Genomic DNA, 20201 nt, shown 5'->3' with positions numbered 1-20201 from the left:
AGAGAGAGAGAGAGAGAGAGAGAGAGAGAGAGAGAGAGAGAGAGAGATGGTGGATGTCTTGCTCTAATACTCTGCCTTCCTCCCTTACAGGGTCACTCACTGAACCCAGCGATAAGCTGGCAGCCATCAAGTCCCAGAGATCCTCTTGTCTCCACTCCACAGTACTGGCACACACACATGCATGCCCCACAGTACTGGCATACAATACGTACAAGCACGTGCCTTTTACATGGATGTGAGAATCCTAACTCATATATGTGTGCTCACACAGCAAACACTCTTGCCCATACAGACATCTCTCCAAACCTTCCATGTCTCTTTAGCCCTGTATGGTTTGTTCTTGTCACTTGTAAACAGCAATCTCTACATCGTTTTATCTGTCTAGGAAGAGTAAGCAGAATATGTACTACAGACACAAGATTTTAATTCCATGCGCCTGCCTCCTGGGGCCTCTCTCTATGCTAGCATTCAGTGTGCCTCCTGGGGCCTCTCTCTATGCTAGCATTCGGTGCACCTCCTGGGGCCTCTCTCTATGCTAGCATTCAGTGCGCCTCCTAGGGTCTCTCTCTATGCTAGCATTCGGTGCACCTCCTAGGGTCTCTCTCTCTATGCTAGCATTCGGTGCACCTCCTAGGGTCTCTCTCTATGCTAGCATTCGGTGCACCTCCTAGGGTCTCTCTCTCTATGCTAGCCTTTTGACTTTTCCTTCCGCTTTGTTTGGAATGACTTTTTCCCCCCCTCATTATTAATTTTTGTCCATAAGTTGAAAGTTATATATAGATTTAAATTTGTTTTACTTCATTTATCTTCATCTTTAGGCTGCTGCTCTAGAAATTATAAAATTTATCATTTTAATTCATCATCTTCAATATTATGCTTACCGTCTTCCTGAATAACACAAGGTTTTTGAGCTCAGATCCAATGACCAGCCTCTTAGCCAGGTGGTGGTGGCTCAAGCCTTTAATCCCAGCACTTGGAAGCAGAATCAGGTGCTCAGTGAGTTCAAGGCCAGCCTGGTCTACAGAGCAAGTTCCAGGACAGCCAGGGATACATAGTAAGATTCTATCTAAAAACAAACAGCCCAATTATGAGCCCATTGACAAATATTATTATGACATATAGTTCTGTCATTTTTCTATTTCAATGACATTTCTTTTTTAAAAAAGACTTTATTTTTTACTTGTGTGTGTGTGTGTGCATGGGTGTGTGTTAGCATACATGTATATGGATACCCATAGAATCCAGAAAAAGATTCTGGAGTTAAAAGCAGATGTGAATCACCTGATATGAGTGCTGGAAACCAAACCCTGGTCACCTGCAAGAGCATGAAGTGATCCCTGCCACTGAGCCATCTCTCTAGCCCTGTGCTGCTACTTCTGCACAGTTGACATTTGTTCAATCTACTCATAAATTTATGAATACCTTTGCTCGGTACTCATTCTGATTTTGTTTTGAGTTTTGAGACAGGGTCTCATGTAACCCAGGCCACCCTTAAACTTACTATGTAACCCAACACAGGCCTCAAACTTCTCCTGCCTCAGCCTCCTGCCTGCTGAGATTGCTGACATATACCACCACACACAATGTTTGACTCCAGTATTAAGGAACACATAAGCACATAATTATACATCAAACATGGTATTAATAAACAAAATACAAAATAAAATTTTAAAAAGTCAAAACTTTTAAATGGCACAGACCTAAGAAGATATTGTTCAACGAAAACCATGAGAAACAGCCAGTGTGTGAAAACTGTTCAACATCACAATTACCAGACAGACACTTAAATATATTTACATTCTTGATATTCTGAATAATGGTGCTAAGAACATTTATGTATAGGAGTCTGCAGACTTAATGTTCACTTCTTGAGTGTACTTTAGAAGAGAAATTGTTAAGCCACAACGTAACCAAATGTTTAGTGTTTTGAGGAGAGTGGTGGTGGGTGCTTTCGTTGTCTTTTGTCAGTACCTCCCGCAGCTCTACCTGTCCTCAGATTCACTATATTCAGAGGATAACCTTGAACTCTCAATCTCCCTGCCCCTGCCTCCCACTATGCTGGGACAGTCTGTGTACAGACGATGACATTGTATAATCTGTGTACAGTCTATGGCATTGTTCAGTCCCACCAGCAATATACAAAACCTCTAGCTTCTTTCGGGAACACACTAACACTTAATGTACCTGTCATTTAAATTATAGCCATTCTAGTGCTTGTCAAGAGTCCCTCACTGTCCCCAGTCTAATGGTAAATACATGCATCTTTATACATTGGCATAGATTTTCTTTAGTCATTTATAAATCATTTTGACAAGTATTTTATATCTCTTATTTAATTTCCTCTGCTCTGTTTCCTACTTTATTAAATCTCCCTTCTGCTGTGGCTGTGACTAGTGACTATGATTTCTAATTTCCGTTTTATACTCTCCCATTTCTAGATACTTCATTTGGTTATCATGAACACTGTGTTGTATTTTTAGAGTCTCTTGCTCATTCTTCATATTTAAGTCACTTGTTTGTTTAAAAGTACAGAGCACACTTATTTCATAGGCCTTATGTTATAACTCTTAATTTGCAAAGTCAAAAATTTCTGGTCCTATTTGTTTCTATTTCTAGTGTTTTTCTTGCAGATTATATGATTTAAAAGGAAAGAGAGAGAATGTTATCTGGAGATTTCTTGAAACTGACATCAGTCATGTGACCATTCTAACCTTTTCTTTCTGCCAGACCCTGAGACACATCCAAGCCAGGACTCTTTAAGCCTACTCCCTACCTGAAGGTTCCTGAAGTCACACAGTGCATTCATGTGTGATCCAATCATGTCTCATATAAAACTTATTCAATTTCTCTTGGCTCAGTATTATAAAACAGACAATAGTCCCTGGAGTCCCTTAGAAAGAGTGAAGGTGCATGGAATAGGGGGTTACTTTAGGTTTCTCCTTACACTAAGAGTGTTGCTGTCTGGAATCCCAGGTTTATGTGGTACTGATAATAGCATTCCTGTGATGTACCTCGCTTGAACTAGCCCAACCAGAAAGCTCCAATGTCCTTGTGACCGTGGAAACCAAAGCTCAAGTCTACCCATCTGATAAATGGCAACATGAATAAATAACCTGTTCTCTACTTATAACACATGATCCACTATGGCTTAGTTTGGGCTGGTGAGATTCCTTAATAGCTACTACATTTTAATACTTTTAATATATATATTTCTCTTAGAAGTTTGCTGTTTTCAGAAACAACAAGAAAAGTGGCATAAACAATATCTAAGTGACATGCAGCAGCTGAGTATAAACAGAGTGGTTTGCCTTGCCAGGAGTGAGGAACCCTTCAGAAGGGTTCGAGTTGCAGCACTTACCAAAGAGGCAGATGTGGCAATTAGTTTTGATTGGCAGTTTGACACATCATAGAATCACCTAGGATGGGACTCCCAATGAGGAACTGTCTAGCCTAGGTTAGCCTGCTGACATGACTGTGAAGGATTTTCTTAACTGGGCTTGCTGAAATGGGAAGACTAGCCCACAGTGGGTAGCACCATTCCATATGAAGGTGGCTCTGAGCAGTACAATGCTGGGAAGAGGCAAGCTGAGCACAAGCACCCACACATCGTTCTTTCTGCTCTTCACTGAGGATGGACCTAATGGCTTCAAATTCTTACTGCTTTGATCTCCTTGCAATGAGAGTGCGACACTCTAAAACAGATTCAAATATGCCTTTCTCTACTTAGCTGATTTTGTTACAGTACTTTCCTCACATTAACCAGAAAAGAAACTACAGGAGTATGTATAGATGGAAAAACTAAAAACTGAAGGAAAACCACTAGGAAGAAGTCTCAGGATATCAGCAAACAAACTCATTTCATTGAGCTTACCAAACTGAAAGAACTGGTAGAGGCCTGAAGAGACAACGGTCTTGAGAGGGATTCTAAAGGGCTCTGGGTGGTGGGGAGCACCCCACTTAGGGATTGATGGAAATGTGAGCGGAAGCAATCACAGCTCGGGTGAGCTCTTGCACCAAGAGCACTGCCCCTCCTGAATCCATGCTCACTTCCCTGTAGATAGGAACTATGAGTCCCCTCTCCCAAAAAGAACAGAACATAAATAAAGAGAGCTGGTCAGAATTATGATTACCTTAAATGGTAATTAAAACAAAATAAGCTCTCTTGTGGCCCACAGGACTGGGGCTGTGGACCCTAAATCACAGACTGTTCAGCTGAGGCCCAGCATATAGCCAGCACACATATAAAATCCATTCCACTGAATATGGCTCCAGAGATCAGCAGCTAAGTGTGCCTCAGAGATAATGCTGTAGTACGGACTCTCACAAATACCCCAGGAGAAAGTAGATGTGGGGCTGGAGTACAGAGAAAGGAATGTGAAAAAACACTCCTAATCCTCAGAAGAGGGCGAATGGGAAGGAAGAATGTGGCAGGTCCACACACACCTACTTTCTTCCACAAAAATGGGCTGATGGTGATAAAGCTGCTTCAGTCTATAAATATTAAACAGGCAGGCTCTTCAGAATAGCTTTCAGACTATTATTGCCGTGCGGTAAATTTCAAATAAATATTTATGCAGACAATAACTAAAAAAGGCTTTTCTGAAGGGAATACATTTTACAGGAGGGAAAAAGACTCACATATTTCCAAAAATATGCCTTTTGCTTCTTTTACGGCCATAAACTCAATAAAAATGGAAAGTGATGCAATTGAACATCCATGCAGACTGGAGCCAGGGAAGGCTTCTCTGTGATGGCCAGAACAGCCCACTGGAATTACATCACCTGCTCCATATGAAGTCCGCGTGGATGTCAGGCACACTTCATTCTCTCTGAGAACTGTTCCCCCACTTACCACTGTGACACAACCAACATCCTAAAATCCCACTCAGCCAAGGGAAACAGCCTTTTCTTTTCCCTGCAGATCATCCCCCGTGTCAAGAAAGTGACATGCTTGTTATCATGCGGCAGGTTACCTGGTTTATAATCTGTCAGAGGCTTATAAAAAAAATGTGTTAAGGGGAGACTGATAACAGCACAGTGGCACCTTTGGCAAACAGTGAAGACAGAGGAAACAGTTAACAGAAATCGTGTGGTCAGTAAACAAAAGCTGTGTTAGGCTAGGAACAAAGCCTTCTAGAGAAAGGAGATACCATCGATTTTTGGGAAGCAATTGCGTATATGCTTCGTTACATTCTCAGAGGTTTATGATGTACTTGAAAGTGCTTCCCACAGCCTCTGAGGCTTGGGTTTCAGAGTCTAAATTCTCTACCGTTTGTAGGAAGAGAAGAAATGCGAGGTTCCATCAAGGAAGCATTGCATAGGACAGGAAGTCTTTGAGGGAGCTTTAGCTCTTGCGGCTATGGTTATGTGTCAAAGGACTTGCTAGGAGCAAGGATTTCCACCTTTCCAATATGTCTGATACTTATACCTTCATATCAGTTCAAATTCCAAAACCCTGCTGCTACATTTTGCCAGCTCATTTTCCACTTTCTCCCAAAATATGCATGCTGTGCTGGTTTTGCTTTGATGCCATGTTTACAAAAACAATCTGGGAGAAAACAAACAATTTAGGTCTTCAGTGCTACTTACTTTTTAAATCACAGTTATTTTCAGAGCCTCACCCATCTACCTACTCCAGTTCCAGTCCCCAAGGTCAATATCAAATGGTGGGTACATGGCCTTTTTCACAGCTAGTTCAAATATTTCCCTGCCAACTGACTACAGGCAGCAGCCCCAGGCTTAAATAAGGAATCCTGCTCACTCTTTACTGGAGGATAACCAAGAAAAGTCAGTAAAGAAATAAGCAATAAATGTTATGGTTCAATCCAGTAACAACATGCTTTCAAACAGAAAACATAAGAACTGACTCCTACCGGTACGTTCCAACTGAAGTTTATCAGCCTATAAGGAACATTTTTATGAGGTATAACACATTTTTATTTGCATTCATTTCACAGCCATTTTCCAAGTCAGTTCAATAATCATAGTATTTCATCACTATTATTAATTGGGTTATAGTTCATCAAGAATAATGTTTACAATATTTAGCTACTTTTTTGAGCCTGGCACCAAATTACATTGTCTTTTTAGCTGTGAGTCATTTTCTAAGTCTGACAGTGCTGTGCCATTTTGTAGAGATAGAAAGTACGGCTGGGTGACATAATTGTCCCCAGAACCTCTCTCCAAGCAAAGACAAGGTAGAGATGGGCCTGAGTCAGCACAAGTCTTTAGTCAACACTTCCCCACCCCCCACATTATTCCACCTCAAGATCTTCTCTGCATTCTTTGGTCGAGTCTCTTTCTAGAAGCCTTTAAAGAAACTACCATGAGGAGTGAAATGAAACTCAAGGATACAGTCGTAGACAGGTGTGGACTAGCAGCCATCATGACTTCTCCCTGAGGACAACACAGGCGCTCTATTCGCCTGGTCAAAGTCCACAATGCAGGGTAGCCAGCCTCAGCTAATTCTGTGCATTTTCAGCTGTGTAGGCTGCTTGAACACTCACTCAATCTCCCAGTGTTAAGCTGCAGAGTGGGAAAATGAACTTAATCTAAAACAGTTATACCATCCAAAACTCCCAGCTCTTACTCATAGCTGTGCCTCTCACCTTCCAGTCCAGAGTGACTTGAACACTGTCTACAGGTCGCCTTAGGACTGTGCTTGCTATACTGAACTTCAGCTCTCTAAGATATGACTGCAAGAAAGAAACCAGAAGGGAGACTAGAACAGAGGATGCCATTGGTATTTATATTCCCAAAAGGAAACAGCTTCATTCGAAGCCACTGGACATTCTAATTCTGACATCTCCAATCTTTGACTCACATTTTTTGTCCTACTAAAGAATGTTTGTAGTGCTATGCCTATGCCTATGTTAAAAATAGAGTTTTCAGAACAAGGAACTATGTCTGATTAAACTCCCTGAAGAAGCGTCCATATACACACACATACATATGAAGTAAAGGTTGGGTATATTGTTTCTTCATATAGTTTGTAAGTACATAAAGAATATAAATGTGTTTCAGATGTGAGGAAATTGATTAATTTTTCTCCCTCCTCCACCACTGCTTTCTTTAATTGTGTTGAATGATATAATGGGGGAACAAAGATTATTAAAATACAAGACTTAAAATATTGAAAAATTTAAAAAGAAGACTCAAAAGTAGAAAAAATGCAATAAATTAAATTAGTGATGATGGTTTTCAGAAACAAAATAGAGAAAGCATCCCAAAGTCTCAAAAGACCTATATGTGGCTACTTATAGACATAATGGTTGTGTATATGTAAAACTGACCCTTTCAGATCCTCCATCCACATATAGCCCAAAGTTAAATTTTAACAAATAGAATAACAATAGTGATGTAAAATAATGGAGCAGGTTACTCTAATAATGCTCCCTAAATATCAAAGAGTAACCAAGAGAGACACAAGGACTCGTCAGTACTAGGGGCTTTCTGGAGACCAGACAAATTTGACTCTCTGCTTTAATTAAATAATCTCTGGGAATTATGAAAGCGGCTCAATGATGGGTCTACTTTTCTGATCTCTATTTCACAAATAAAGAAACTCAAGCTTTTAAAAAGCTAAACAATTTGACTTAATGGAAGCACTGAGGCTTAATATTATTTGTCTTATGCTAAAACCAGAATCTCTTAATAGCATTGAGATGTGCTAGCAGGCTTACAAGAGCAACACCTTCTTACACAGCACTGTCTAAGGATGGTCAAGAAACCAGGCAGGACTATGATTCAAGAGAAAAGGTGAGGATAGCTGAAAATGTGAGAGAGAAAAGACTAAAACTCTGCTAACTCCAGAGACAGAGAAACACAAAGGAGCTCAGCCCTGAGCCTCACAGAGCAGAAACCCCCCTAAAGATTCCCGAGAACCCCCTTCTGGATTACATTTTCTCATGTACTTCACTATGCATGTATTTCATTTCACATAGGGCAGATTATGTGGGTCTTTGCAGAAGCAAGCAGGTAAACTATAACTTTCTTCTTGCAATGAGAACATGGAAGGCTGAGCCTCTGGGACCTACCTTGGTCTTCATAAACTTGGAGTGGCTTTTGTACACCTCGATTTGTTTGATCTCCTCCTCCCGGTCCTCTGTGTTGAGCACACCATTGGCTTTTAACATCTGGATCTCATCCTCAAGGTCCCGGATGTTACGCTCCAATGAAGCAATTTTTGTGTCCTGTTGATAAAAGGCAAAGAAAGCTGAAGGGATTTTTTTTTTAATTTCATCATTCCCAGAATAGAATTTAAGAAAGCAGCTTTAGTAGTGCAGGATTAGCTATGCTGTAGAACTGGCCTGGTGTTCAGAAGGGTTTGTGTTTTCAGGTCGAAGGATCTCTTGTCATGAAACTTTTGAATGTTCAGTGAACATTGTGTGTCCATAATGCAGGGGGTAACCTAAGTGCATTTCACTAATGTCCAGGAACCAAATTAGTAAGCAACTGTGGCAAAAATAATCATATCTATGAATCTCGTATGTGTGTGTGAGAAAAGCATTTTGGTAAAAAAAAAAAAAAAAAAAATGTAGTCTTGGATATAGTTAACCAGGGTACATGTTTTGGCCCACTTGATTACACAAAAGCAATTTGTTCCTATTTATTTCTTTGTATAGTCTATGGCTGCTTTAGTAGGCATGCTTGGACTTTGACTCTAAGAGAGAAGGAAATTCAAAATTACTAATGGAGAGAAGGATTCTCATCTCAAATACAGATATAAGTGAAATTAAATAACTGAATCCTGACTTGGTATGAGTGGTACAATAAATATTGAAAATTTATAACAACTGGAAATAATATATCACAACATCGTGATTTATTTGGCAAGCAGTCAGGTCCCTACGTGACAAAAAAAGCCTGACTACCTCACAAACCTGATTTCTAACCTACTGATTTACAGACTAGAGAAACTAGAAATATCACATTCAGATGTGGGATTAATTGAGAAAAAACACCCAGTGACAGACTCTATACACAAGAGAATGCATAAGAAATGATGCTTGAGGAAGTATAGAAGAGAGGGCGCCTGCAGGGCAAGCTACCAAGCACAACACAAGAGCACTGCACTAAACCTCCAGAGGATGAGGAGATGTCTGGAGGTGCCTTAAGCATCCCCACTGTCGCCATTTGCCCATGTTACACCACAAAGACACAATGAGTCAACGTCGATTTTGTCATTAAATATTAATGAAAATGTGGCAACAATTCTTTAATTTATTTTTTTAGAACTTGAAAGATTAACTCTCAGGTAAATACAATTCATGGCTCCTGTGTTTGTTAACTCTGTTTTAAAATACTAGAACAAATGCACCCATCTTTTCTGTGGCTACTGTAGATTTCCTTTTTCTATACTGTATGCCCAGTGTGACCCACACATCATTGTAGTAGCAATTATTATACTATCTACAATGTAATTGTATTGGAAAAGGAAGAAATAGAAGAAGGATGACAACTATTTATTAGGTTTTATTGTGGGTCCAAACCAAATGCTTAACACAGTAGCGACTTTCATTAATTCTCAGGGGGAAAAAGTCCTACTAAAATAAGATTTAGATTTGAAGATTTGAAAACAATTACAAGATCCTATAGTCTATAGTTTTATTTTCCTTTGAAAATAATATGATTGTGTTCTTCCAACTACAAAAACAACATTCTTTCAATTAATTAAAATTTAATTAATTAAAATCAAGAAAGTCTCCTAGGATTCTATTGCCCAAAGATAACCACCATTTGTGTTCTGTGCATATCCCATCAGTATTTCTCAATTTTTGATGCAATTTCTAGTTTCAGTGAAGGACATATTATTTACTAAGTTTATATGAAGCCCTACCCTATAACGTGATAGTATCTGAATATGAGATATAAGGATAGGGTTAGATACAAGCGTTAGGCTTGGACCCTTGAGATGATAGTTGTATTCTCATCAGGAAAGACACTAGGATTTTCTGTTTCTCCCTCACTCTCCAATATATGAACACGGAAAGATGGTGGCCATTTGCAAATCATGAAAAGGTTCTTCACCAGAGCCCACAGGCTGGTATCCTGATCTCACACTGCCAGTCCCCAAAGTCCTTCTGGTGACACCTCCCAGTTGGGCTTGTTAAGTCAGGAAGTTCTAGGAGGCAGACGCTGGGTGCCCCACACAGGGACTTGTTTCAGTTTTAAACTGTGAAAAACGAAAAGGAAAGGAGAAAAGGCAGCAGCAACAATAATCAAACTGCTATAAAAATTCTAAAACTCATAATGCTCTTCAATGTGAGCCATTTTAAATTAACAAACTGTCCTAACTATAAAAATGACAAATGCTCAAGGTTATTAAAAACTTGAAAAGTTACTGGACAAGTATGATTGACACTTTGATTGATTGCCATGACAGCCTTAAGACTGTATTTATACCAAAAAAACAAACAAACAAACAAAAAAAAAACCAAAAAACAAAAAAACAAATGAAAAGATATCAGCTAAGGCACTAATCAGTGTGGGCTGGGGAGATGGTTCATTGGTAAACTGATTGTCTTGCAAGCAAGAGGACCTGGGTATGACTCTCAGAATCTACATTTTTAAAAAGAGGTTGGGCGTGATAGTGGGGGAACAATGGATCCTTGTGGCTTATGGGCTAGTCAGCCTAGCCTCTGCAGTCAGCTGAGGCTACTGAGAGATCTGTCTCATAATCCAGGCAGAACATCATCCAAAGAACTCCTTTGCATGTCCCCAGCCTCCACATGCAAGCATACACAGGCATGGCCACTGCACACATGCATATACACACATAGGTCTCCTTTCTCTCTGTTGAAATACGAATTGGCACTGATGAGATTTACAACTATTTAAGTAGAACCAAGGAGAGCTTACATGAGCTAAATGAAATCAGTGTAAGAGTGTCACTGTGTTAAGTGTGAAGAGAAGATTCAACTTCCTTCCTTTGTGTGCTATATAAAAATCTCCTGAGCTTTTTCAAACTCCCATCTGAAATGATCATTGTGTGTGTGTGTGTGTGTGTGTGTGTGTGTGTGTATCACAGTAGTAAAACTTTTTCTGATACCCCCTGGTAAGATTTCAGGTCTCAACCATGTGGGCAAAAAAAGAGACCCTGCCTTCAGTTTTGCTCCCACTCTATCTCTGAGACACTAGTTGACAATAACCACAACTAGCAACTCCTAAACAGATAAGACACCTCTCTACCTGATGTTGAAGAATTATATTCTATTGAGGAATATCAGGATGGATCACAACAGTTTATTCCCAGAGCCAAGCTTCTAAATCTACACACATCTGAGTTAAAAGGTCAGTAAACCATGGAACAGAACAAATTTTTCACTTCAATAATTTCCTTAAATAAACAGTACTTTTTTCTCCTTCCTTCATAAACTTGTTTTCCTTTAGCCACGGGCATCCATTTGCAAAGGGAAAAGGAAGAATGAAAAAATTTGGATATTTTAGAAAGATCTATTTATTCTGTCCTTATATGGTTCCTATATTAGAAAGCTACTTCAAGCTGGGTGTGGTGGCGCACACCTTTAATCCCATCACTTGGGAGGCAGAGGCAGGTGGATTTCTGAGTTTGAGGCCAGCCTGGTCTACAGAGTGAGTTCCAGGACAGCCAGGGCTATACAGAGAAACCGTGTCTTGAAAAAAACCAAAAACAAAAAAGAAAGCTACTTCAAGAGCAACAAAATGCATTCTCCAAACTCATAAGCACAGAAAAAGCCAAGACAGATGTAAATCTACAGCAAAGGACAGATACAAGGCACCAAGTAGAGTTGCAGTTTGGGCTGCAAACAAGATATTCAAATTCAAGCCAGAGACTGAGGGAACTAAGCTTGAAAGTCAAACAATGGCTACCATATTCCTCTCCTCTATTACACACCTCCACTCCAAGAATCTAGGGAGAAGCAATTTTATCTTTCATTTTCAAGAAAGTTTGTAAGGCTATGGCACGTGTGTGACAGCTTAAGGACCATGGAAGTCCACATTACTCTGGAATGGCTGAAAGTGGCGTGCTGACATTCTCTATGAACATGCACAGTATCTCTAAGCCTTGGTCTGCAGTGAAGATGGTAAAAACCCTTCAGTGACAACATGTTATGATATCCCCCGAGTTCTGGAAGGCAGAGATGCATTTACGAGTTAGCAGTCTGAACACTGTCACAGTTGCTAATGGCTCACATTTTAAACAATCTGTTATAGTTTTCAAACATACATAGGTTGTTTCATAAGTAAGCATCCTCCAGAAACAACATTTAGGGAGTGCTTTTGACAGAAACAGAGAAATAAAATACAATATAGAACAACTCAGTACCCAAAAGCTCCATGACAGGGCCTGGTGAGTCTGGGAAATGCCTGTTGGAGATGCTCGGTGCATATCAATGTCTGCAACTCTGAGAAATCCTACAGCAAAGTATTCTGCCCAGGTTCCTCCAGGTTTATCACCTATAGCCATCAGTTCTTGTTATGACTAGGATTATAGAGGATGGTTCAGCTGGTAATGTGCTTTCCATGTAAGCAGGAGGGCCTGATATTGGACCAGCAAGCATGGTGGCACACACCTGTAATCCCAGTGCTGGAGAAGCACAGACATGAGGCTCTTTGGAACTTGCTAGCTAGCAAGTCCAACCTCATTGGTGAACTCCAGGTTTAGAAAGAGACCCTGACTCAAAATATAAGGTGGAGAACAGTCAAGAAAAACAACAGATGTTCTTCTCCAACCTCAATATGTACATATATGAGCACACACACATACACACAATTATATGACTTAATAAAATAGCAAACCAATGATTTGGATTTGTCAAGGGAAAATAGTCTTCTCTTCTACCTGAGATAACATGTCTCAATTTAAAATAAGGAGGACTAAACATTCATATTACCATAGCAGCTTGTGTGACTCATACACCACCACCAACTAAGCTTGGTGGCACTTGCCTATAACCCTTAAAACAATAAATAACCCTCCAGTCACTGAGACAGGAGGATTACCAATTCAAGGCTGGCTTGGGCTGTGTAGACAGATATAGGGGAAGGGAAGTAGTGAGTAGTGTGGAAAAGAGGAAAAGGGAAAGAGGAAAAGAAAGGGGGTATATAGAGGGAGGGTAGGACGGAGGGAGGGAGGGAGGTAGAAGGGAGGACCTGAAATAGCTAGACCATTACAAAAACAAAATAGACTCTCGTCATCCTGAATGTACCATCGAGCCTTAGCTGATACCTTCTCAACAGCCATGAGATATGATACCCACAACGTTCTGTTTTTATGTGAAAGTTTTGCTATAAACCTTAATACTATTTTAAAGTACTAAGGGGGGGGGGGACTAAAACTTGCTTGTTTCTGGTCCCTATTAGGGGAAACGTTCGATCTCCCATAAGTTATTTCTGCTTGTACATGCATAAACTAGTGCTTGTAAAATTTTATACAAAGTGTAATTCAGAGTTTCCATTTAATGATTTGAACTAAAGACCATTTTACATCCATCAACCAAAATAAGTGCCTGATGTCCAAATAAAATTTAAGCCACAAGACTATACTCCTAGCAGCCATTTACCCATAGGCTTATCGTGCTAATTCTTAACTGAACCATGAATATTAGCAACGGCTACTGAGTACCACTGGAGCAACAGAAATGCTAGCTTAGCAGAGATATTTAATAAGTTTCTTTTAAAAAAAAAGAATCTAGAACTGTCTAAAATAGGGATGCTTCCAACTGATATGAAACTTAGACCCAGGGAGTCTCTCACACACCATCCATCCAATAAATGTACACTGGACATCTATTGAGCACCAATCTCTTTCCCAGGCATGTAAGATACCAGGTAACTCTAAACAAGACTCATGAGCATCCTTCTCTTAGAGGAAGGGTATAGTCTAGAACTTCGTTACTCACAGAGGAGCCTCCAACGAGCAACAAGGGAGTCACCTACAGTCTTTACAGGCATACAAGATCTTTGGCTCCAACTCAAAATTATGAAATCATAATCTGCCTTTTCCCAAGGTCCTAAGGTCATGCCAGTGCCCTATAATGACTGCAAAGGCCGACCAGATAAGACAGACTGAGAGTAACCAATACAAAAGGACCAAAGCAACTTAGTGGATGAACATACATAGATAAATACAAACCAACTTTCAAAGACTGTTCAAGTTGGCACCCAGGAGCAGCAATCCTGTGAATAGCCTGCCTGGAGCAGCTATACCAGTCAGAACACCATTCTAACTTTCTGTATTTCTCAAACATTATGTTCCCCTTAAGCAGCAAGAAACAGATTTCAATTCCTCTCTAGGAACTGAAGGCTGAAATGGCAAGTGGGTGGAACATTTAAAAAAGAAATATCAGTTAGTCACAAGAAGTAACAATTATGTGATTTCTGAGCATAGCAATGTACTTTCCTTTGAATACAGTGGGAATGACACATTTCATTTTAATATCACGACAAGATAGAATTTATAAATGGTTTTCACAGAGCAGAGAACTCACCCTGGCCACATATTAGTATAGAGGCATTGATCAACAAACAAATGGCCAAACTGGCTTAAAGAAGACATGACCTGATGCTCAGGAAACAGACCTACATAATTGTATTATGTTTTATTTACAATAGATTTCTAAACTCTTATTACTGGATACCACAGAGGTTTAAGACTGCTCAACCTTGAAAAGTCATTTACTTGTAGATATAAGCAGAGCAGAGAAGCCTTGAGTCTTAAACTAGCTGAGTCTCATTCGACCTCCAGAAGGACCTACGGTATGACCATGGTCATGTAAGACCCAGTCAAGTCCTCTAGAAGGAATTCGACTTGGGCCTATTACATATTTGGAGAAAAAATGTGTACAGAGAAACCAAAACAGTTCATCATCTTGGTCCTTATCAAACTATGAACAGACAGTAATCTAGATTAGAAGATGACAAAGAACAGACCAGGCTGTAAATGACACTTGTATGTTTATCTCTTTATATAGGTATCTACTTCTTCGTGGAAAAAAAAATGTACAAGCACAGAATCAGGTTAGATCTGAGCCAATCAAAGGCGAATTGGCTGCATGTCACAGTGTCTACAGTGACTCATCCTAGAAACCTGTGCTCTGGACGGAGGTCTTCATGCTACCCTGGCCCTGATGTGCACAGTCCTGATATCAGATCATGAGGACATTGTGCATCTCTTGTGTTAGTAACTAGATACCATGTGGCTTTTGAAAGGATAGCCTCTGTATATGAGTAACTAGATAGCATGTGGCTTTTGGAAGGATGGCCTCTGTATATGCATTTGTTATTGTTTTTAACTGACTTAAGTATAACAGAACAAGCTAATGAGGTTTGAGGAGATGGCTCATCTATTAAGCCTATTTGTTGTTCTTGCAGAGTACCTGGGTTAGATTCCCAGCACCCAGGCTCACAAGCATCTATAATTTTCACAGGTATGCATATGTTACATATACACACATGCAGGCAAAAATACTCATAACCATAAAAAATGGTTTAAAGGGAGAGAGAGAGAGAGAGAGAGAGAGAGAGAGAGAGAGAGAGAGAGAGAGAGTGTTAAAAACCCAATCTGCATAAGAAGGTAAAAAGTAACTATCAGAAGCCACAAAACTAATTGCAGATCTCAACTCTGGCTTTCAAATTTTGAGGTGACATACCCAGCATCTCTGAACTTAGCACATGCTAAGAAAACCATAAATGTCTTTAATGCTTGGGAAATATTTCCCATGCACTACTGCCCAACAATCCACCATCACAAGTAAACAGACACCAGTCACCACAGTCACCACGCCACACCACTGTTGTCTCTGTTCACTCTCTAGTTCAATAGGAACACAAGCCAAGATGGCAGCTTCTATTTCTACTGCACCTTGTCAAGCTTAGTGAGAATGTTCCTAACCTTGGCACGAGAAGGAAATAGAGGACAACATGGAAAACCTTTAGAATAGTAAATACAGTGGAAGCATCGTCTGCTTAGCTACTGCTTAGGGTTTTGTTTCTATTGCTGGGGGGCTACTGATAACTTATTTTCCTATGGGGAACTGTATTTCCCTGGCCTTCTTGGTTAGAGAGAGTTTTTAATTGTTTGTCCTTGCCCAGAGTCAAGAACCATGTATCTCAAGACTCAGCCACAGACCCAGGGGTGAACTTGTAACTCTAGTAAGGCCAATCAGGATCTTTTAAGGAAATGACATAAATAGATTTGAGATGTAAACATTCTCTCCTTTTCTGAGCATCAGGAAATGTGGGTGTATGTATGACATTGACAACAGGCGATGAAAACCTGCCAATGACAGATCTTAAAATACACTGAACAGCGAGACTGGCTGGATCGCCAAAATGTGTAACTGAGGTTTCTGGGACTCTACTTTTCCTGACCAATCTAAAGACTGGCTTCAGAGAAGGAGTTCCACTTTAGACACTTGGCCTATTCATAATCTTCCACCCACACAGCACTTTTTTTTCTGAAAATCACAGAGTAAATTCAAGAGAAAACAGTGAAGATATAAGGGAGAGATTTAAGGGATGGAAAGGTTTTAGAAACTTCTTTCAAACAAGTGCACATGCAACACATCACACACACACACACACACACAAAGAGCATTTGGATGCTAGATGCCCATCCTTTGTGAAAAGCAGTAACAAAATGTGCCTCCATAATGCAGCAAATGCATTGCAGGGAGGATAAAACATGGGTACCCCAGTCTCCTCTATTTCTTCTCCAAGCCTCAGAAAAAAGACTGGGTGAAGATGCTCTCTGGCCATGCAGCCAATCTGAACTTATTCTTCATTATCATTTTAGCCCTAGCCATGGCTCTGGCTGGAGCAGAGGCCTCCACAGGATCTCTAAAACATACCACAAATCTTCCTGTGTTCAACCAGCTTGTTTCATGGAAAAAGCAAAGGCAGCAGAGGAATTCAGCCCACACCATTACCAGTGTGGCCTGATGAATGTGGAAAGGGAATCGTGCCTTAGAGATGAGGCCTATGACTGCCGGTACACTGTCATTACCACAACTTGAAAGGGGAAGTTCACATGAGGCCTGTGGTTGACTTCTCAACCCAACTGGTAGGGTTGTATGCCAGGAGGGAAATTGCAGCCCTTAAATAAACAATAGGCTAGGCACTGCAACAGCAATGGAGCAAGCAGTGGCTACTGGTCTGGACTGTGCTGACCAAGACACAAAACAAAAAGCTAAGATTTCAATACTATAAGAATGTCACCTCAACTCAGACACAACAGAGACATCTTTTGAGAATCCAAATTACCAACACAAAGCCTCCAAACTTGGTAGAATTTTTAAAGCAGGACATTTAACTCCAACCTTTTTATTTGCCAGATGAGACCAGTGAGAGGCCGAGCAGGGTCTGGCCAGATGCTTGGGAAGCAAGGGATGGAAGTCACCGGTCATTTATTATAAACCATCATGCTCTGATGATATGATCTGCTTATTTTTTTCTCCACTGGTTTCTCCTTTCAAAGACATTTGAAAGTCTTTTCAACATGCAAAACATGACGATGTCTCTGTCAAGAGAAAGCTTATTTAACTCTGTTTCTCTGGAAGTCTGTGTCCTCAAGTGTAGCATCTTAATTTTTTTGCAGATAAAATTCAGTTCCCAGATTAAAAGGGAATGGATTAAAAGAATAAGATTCCTTGAGTATTGATTCAATACCAGGATTTCCACTGGAATCTTCATAATCCAGTCAAGGAAAACAAGAATAATATTTGAATGTTTTACGATGGTCTATTATTGATGATAGGTATCTGTTAGAAAATGTTTGTACCTATTTTACATGCCATTTCTTTGGAATATTTTCCCCAAAATCTTTGTCCAACATTGGTAAGTAGAACCCCTTTATGTTAGAGCAGCAGCATCTTGGTAATCCAGGAGCTTGAGGTAGAAAGACTACTTGAGTCTACTTCAAAATCTGTTTGGTAATCACATTGGGGCACCTTCTCTAAGAGAGTAGTAATACATCTCTACCCCTTACATTATAAAGTTATTAAATAAAGTAAACATTAATGCTTATCATACTGATCATTCCTTTGAAATATCCTTCTTTAAACTTAATAACAACTGAGAGATGAGATATAATACATAGAACCTAAAAATCATCTATTTAATTCAATGGTCTCTGTCAGCATTGTTACTATCTAACTCTAGAATATTTTCAGGTCTTCAAAGCTCTGTACCCACTAGCAGTGGCTTATAAGGCTCTTTTCCCCATAGCTACTGGCAATTGCTCATCTTCTGTCCCTAATCTGTCCATATTGGGCACTTCACATGGTGAGAATCAGGTAACAGGCAGTCTTTTGTGACTTGGCTTCCTTTATTTACAATAATATCTCCACAGTTCTCTGGGTTGCTGTATGTGTCAGTAATTCATTATTTCTTCTTATTTACATTTCTCTAATGATGCCTAGGTCCCTTTGATGCTCATATTGGCTACCTGATTATCCTGTCCGGAGAACATCTGTTTAAGTCCTCTGTCCAGTTTTTGATTGTGTTACCCATTTCACATGGTTTCACTTTTTCTTCCTTTAAGTGAGTATTTTATACAAAGGTAGCATACATTTCAAGTTACCCAGCTCATGTGATTTGCCCCACCTATGGTGGCTTATCACCAAGTGAGCCCTGACTAGGCATATGCCAATCAGCTCACACGTTTAGGCATGAGCACTGGTGCCAAGGTATTCTTCCCTGACTCCTGGCCATTCCTTGCCTACACTAAATTAGCCACCATCTGGCTATTTCACACCATTAATTAGTTTTGACTGACACAAAGAACATCATGTTGTTCATGCTCTTTTGGATCTGGATTCTTTCAAATTGTTTTGTGGATGTTAATTGTGTTGTTGCATAGAGCAATAGATCGCTGCTTCTTGCTATAGAGCTTTCAGTGGAATGAATAGCCTATGTCTTGTACAATCATTGTTAAGAGCTAATTGTAGATCTGAGTTTGTTAATGTCATTGTAACTGACATTCTTCTATAAATTTCATTTCATAACTGTTAATAGAAGATTGACTTTAAAATATGAACCAGACATTTGGCTAAATGTTAACATTTTAATCTAAACATACACACACACACACGTTTGAGATTCCCCGTACTTATAATCCTGTTGCCTCTAAATTTTAAAAAAGCTTTTATTTATTTATTTCTAATTCTTAGACTTATAATGTTGAACTCCTGAGCAACAGATACTCCTACTTGTTCCCGGTACTATGGTGAAAGTGGTCACGTGTTGGTGTGAAATATACTTGCTATAGCTTTCGTGTAGTTCCTGGATTAAGACAACTCTCCACTTGTAATCTCAAGATGTTTCCGAAGGAGTTATGTCCACCCAAGGCTTTCTCTGTGTCTACTTAAGTCACCTCATTTTTCTCTTTACATTTTGCTTTGGAGAATAACACTGATATTCAAATACTAGTACAATTCTGCAGTTTCCCTTGCCATTGATCATGGTGTTCGTTTAACTTAGATAATTCATAGTGGTGTTTGTTCAGACAATTACTTCCAGTGCTTTGATAAGGCCAGGCAGAAACATGGAGCTTAAGTGGAACTCATACAGGGCAGGCACTTCACTCTTCCATTCCATTTAGAAATACTTTTCCTGGCTCCAGAGTATTCTCCACACCGCAGGACCCCGGGATCACTTCGGGATCACAGGTGAGTGAATCGCAACATCAGCTCCAAAGAATCTTGGGAGGGTCTTGTGCCAGCAGGAACAGGGACAAAGGAACCCTGCATGACCAGAGGCTCAGATACATTCCAGTTGGGGTCACCCCTGCCATCTTCCTTCTGAACCCGCCAGAGGCCACCAGGGACCCTAGAGTACTCTCCATGCCACAGGACCTCAGGATCACCTTGGGATCACAGTAGGCAGAGCTGAGACCTAGACCCCTGGGCACCTTCCTTGCCAGAGGAGAGTTGGCCTACAGGGAGGGCTCTGACCCAAGGACTCAGAAGGTGGATTAGAGCTCCAGACTTCTGGACACCTGCCTTGCAAGAGGAGAGCTTGCCTGTAGAGAGTGTTCTGACCACTGGAACTCAGGTGAGAGTTGGACTCCCAGGAGTGCTGACAGAGGCTAACAGAATCACAGGAGGATCAAGCTCCAGCCAGAGACAGCTTGAACATTAACACCAGAGATTCCCAGATGGTGAAAGGCAAATGTAAAAATCTTACTAACAAAAAACAAGAACACTGGGCATCATCAGAAC

At 40.2% G+C, this 20201-nt stretch overlaps 1 protein-coding gene across 18 annotated transcripts in view; it reads right to left on the bottom strand.

Moving 5' to 3' along the window:
* Positions 1-20201, bottom strand: part of Erc2 (ELKS/RAB6-interacting/CAST family member 2) — an 846765-nt gene that overhangs the window by 562178 nt on the left and 264386 nt on the right. For all 18 annotated transcript variants that reach the window (XR_003834802.1, XR_003834790.1, XR_003834792.1 and 15 more), the window contains one exon: positions 8037-8192. Coding sequence is in view for 5 of the 18 variants with exons in the window: in XM_021181424.1 (XP_021037083.1) it covers positions 8037-8192 (156 nt within the window). In the remaining 13 variants the exon portion in view is untranslated. The remainder of the gene's footprint in view (positions 1-8036; positions 8193-20201) is intronic.

This window comes from Mus caroli, chromosome 14 (assembly GCF_900094665.2).
Source record: "Mus caroli chromosome 14, CAROLI_EIJ_v1.1, whole genome shotgun sequence".
Classification (NCBI taxonomy): Eukaryota; Metazoa; Chordata; class Mammalia; order Rodentia; family Muridae; genus Mus; species Mus caroli.
The sequence above is the reverse complement of the archived record's forward strand: the minus strand, read 5'-3'. Positions and strand labels throughout refer to the sequence as shown.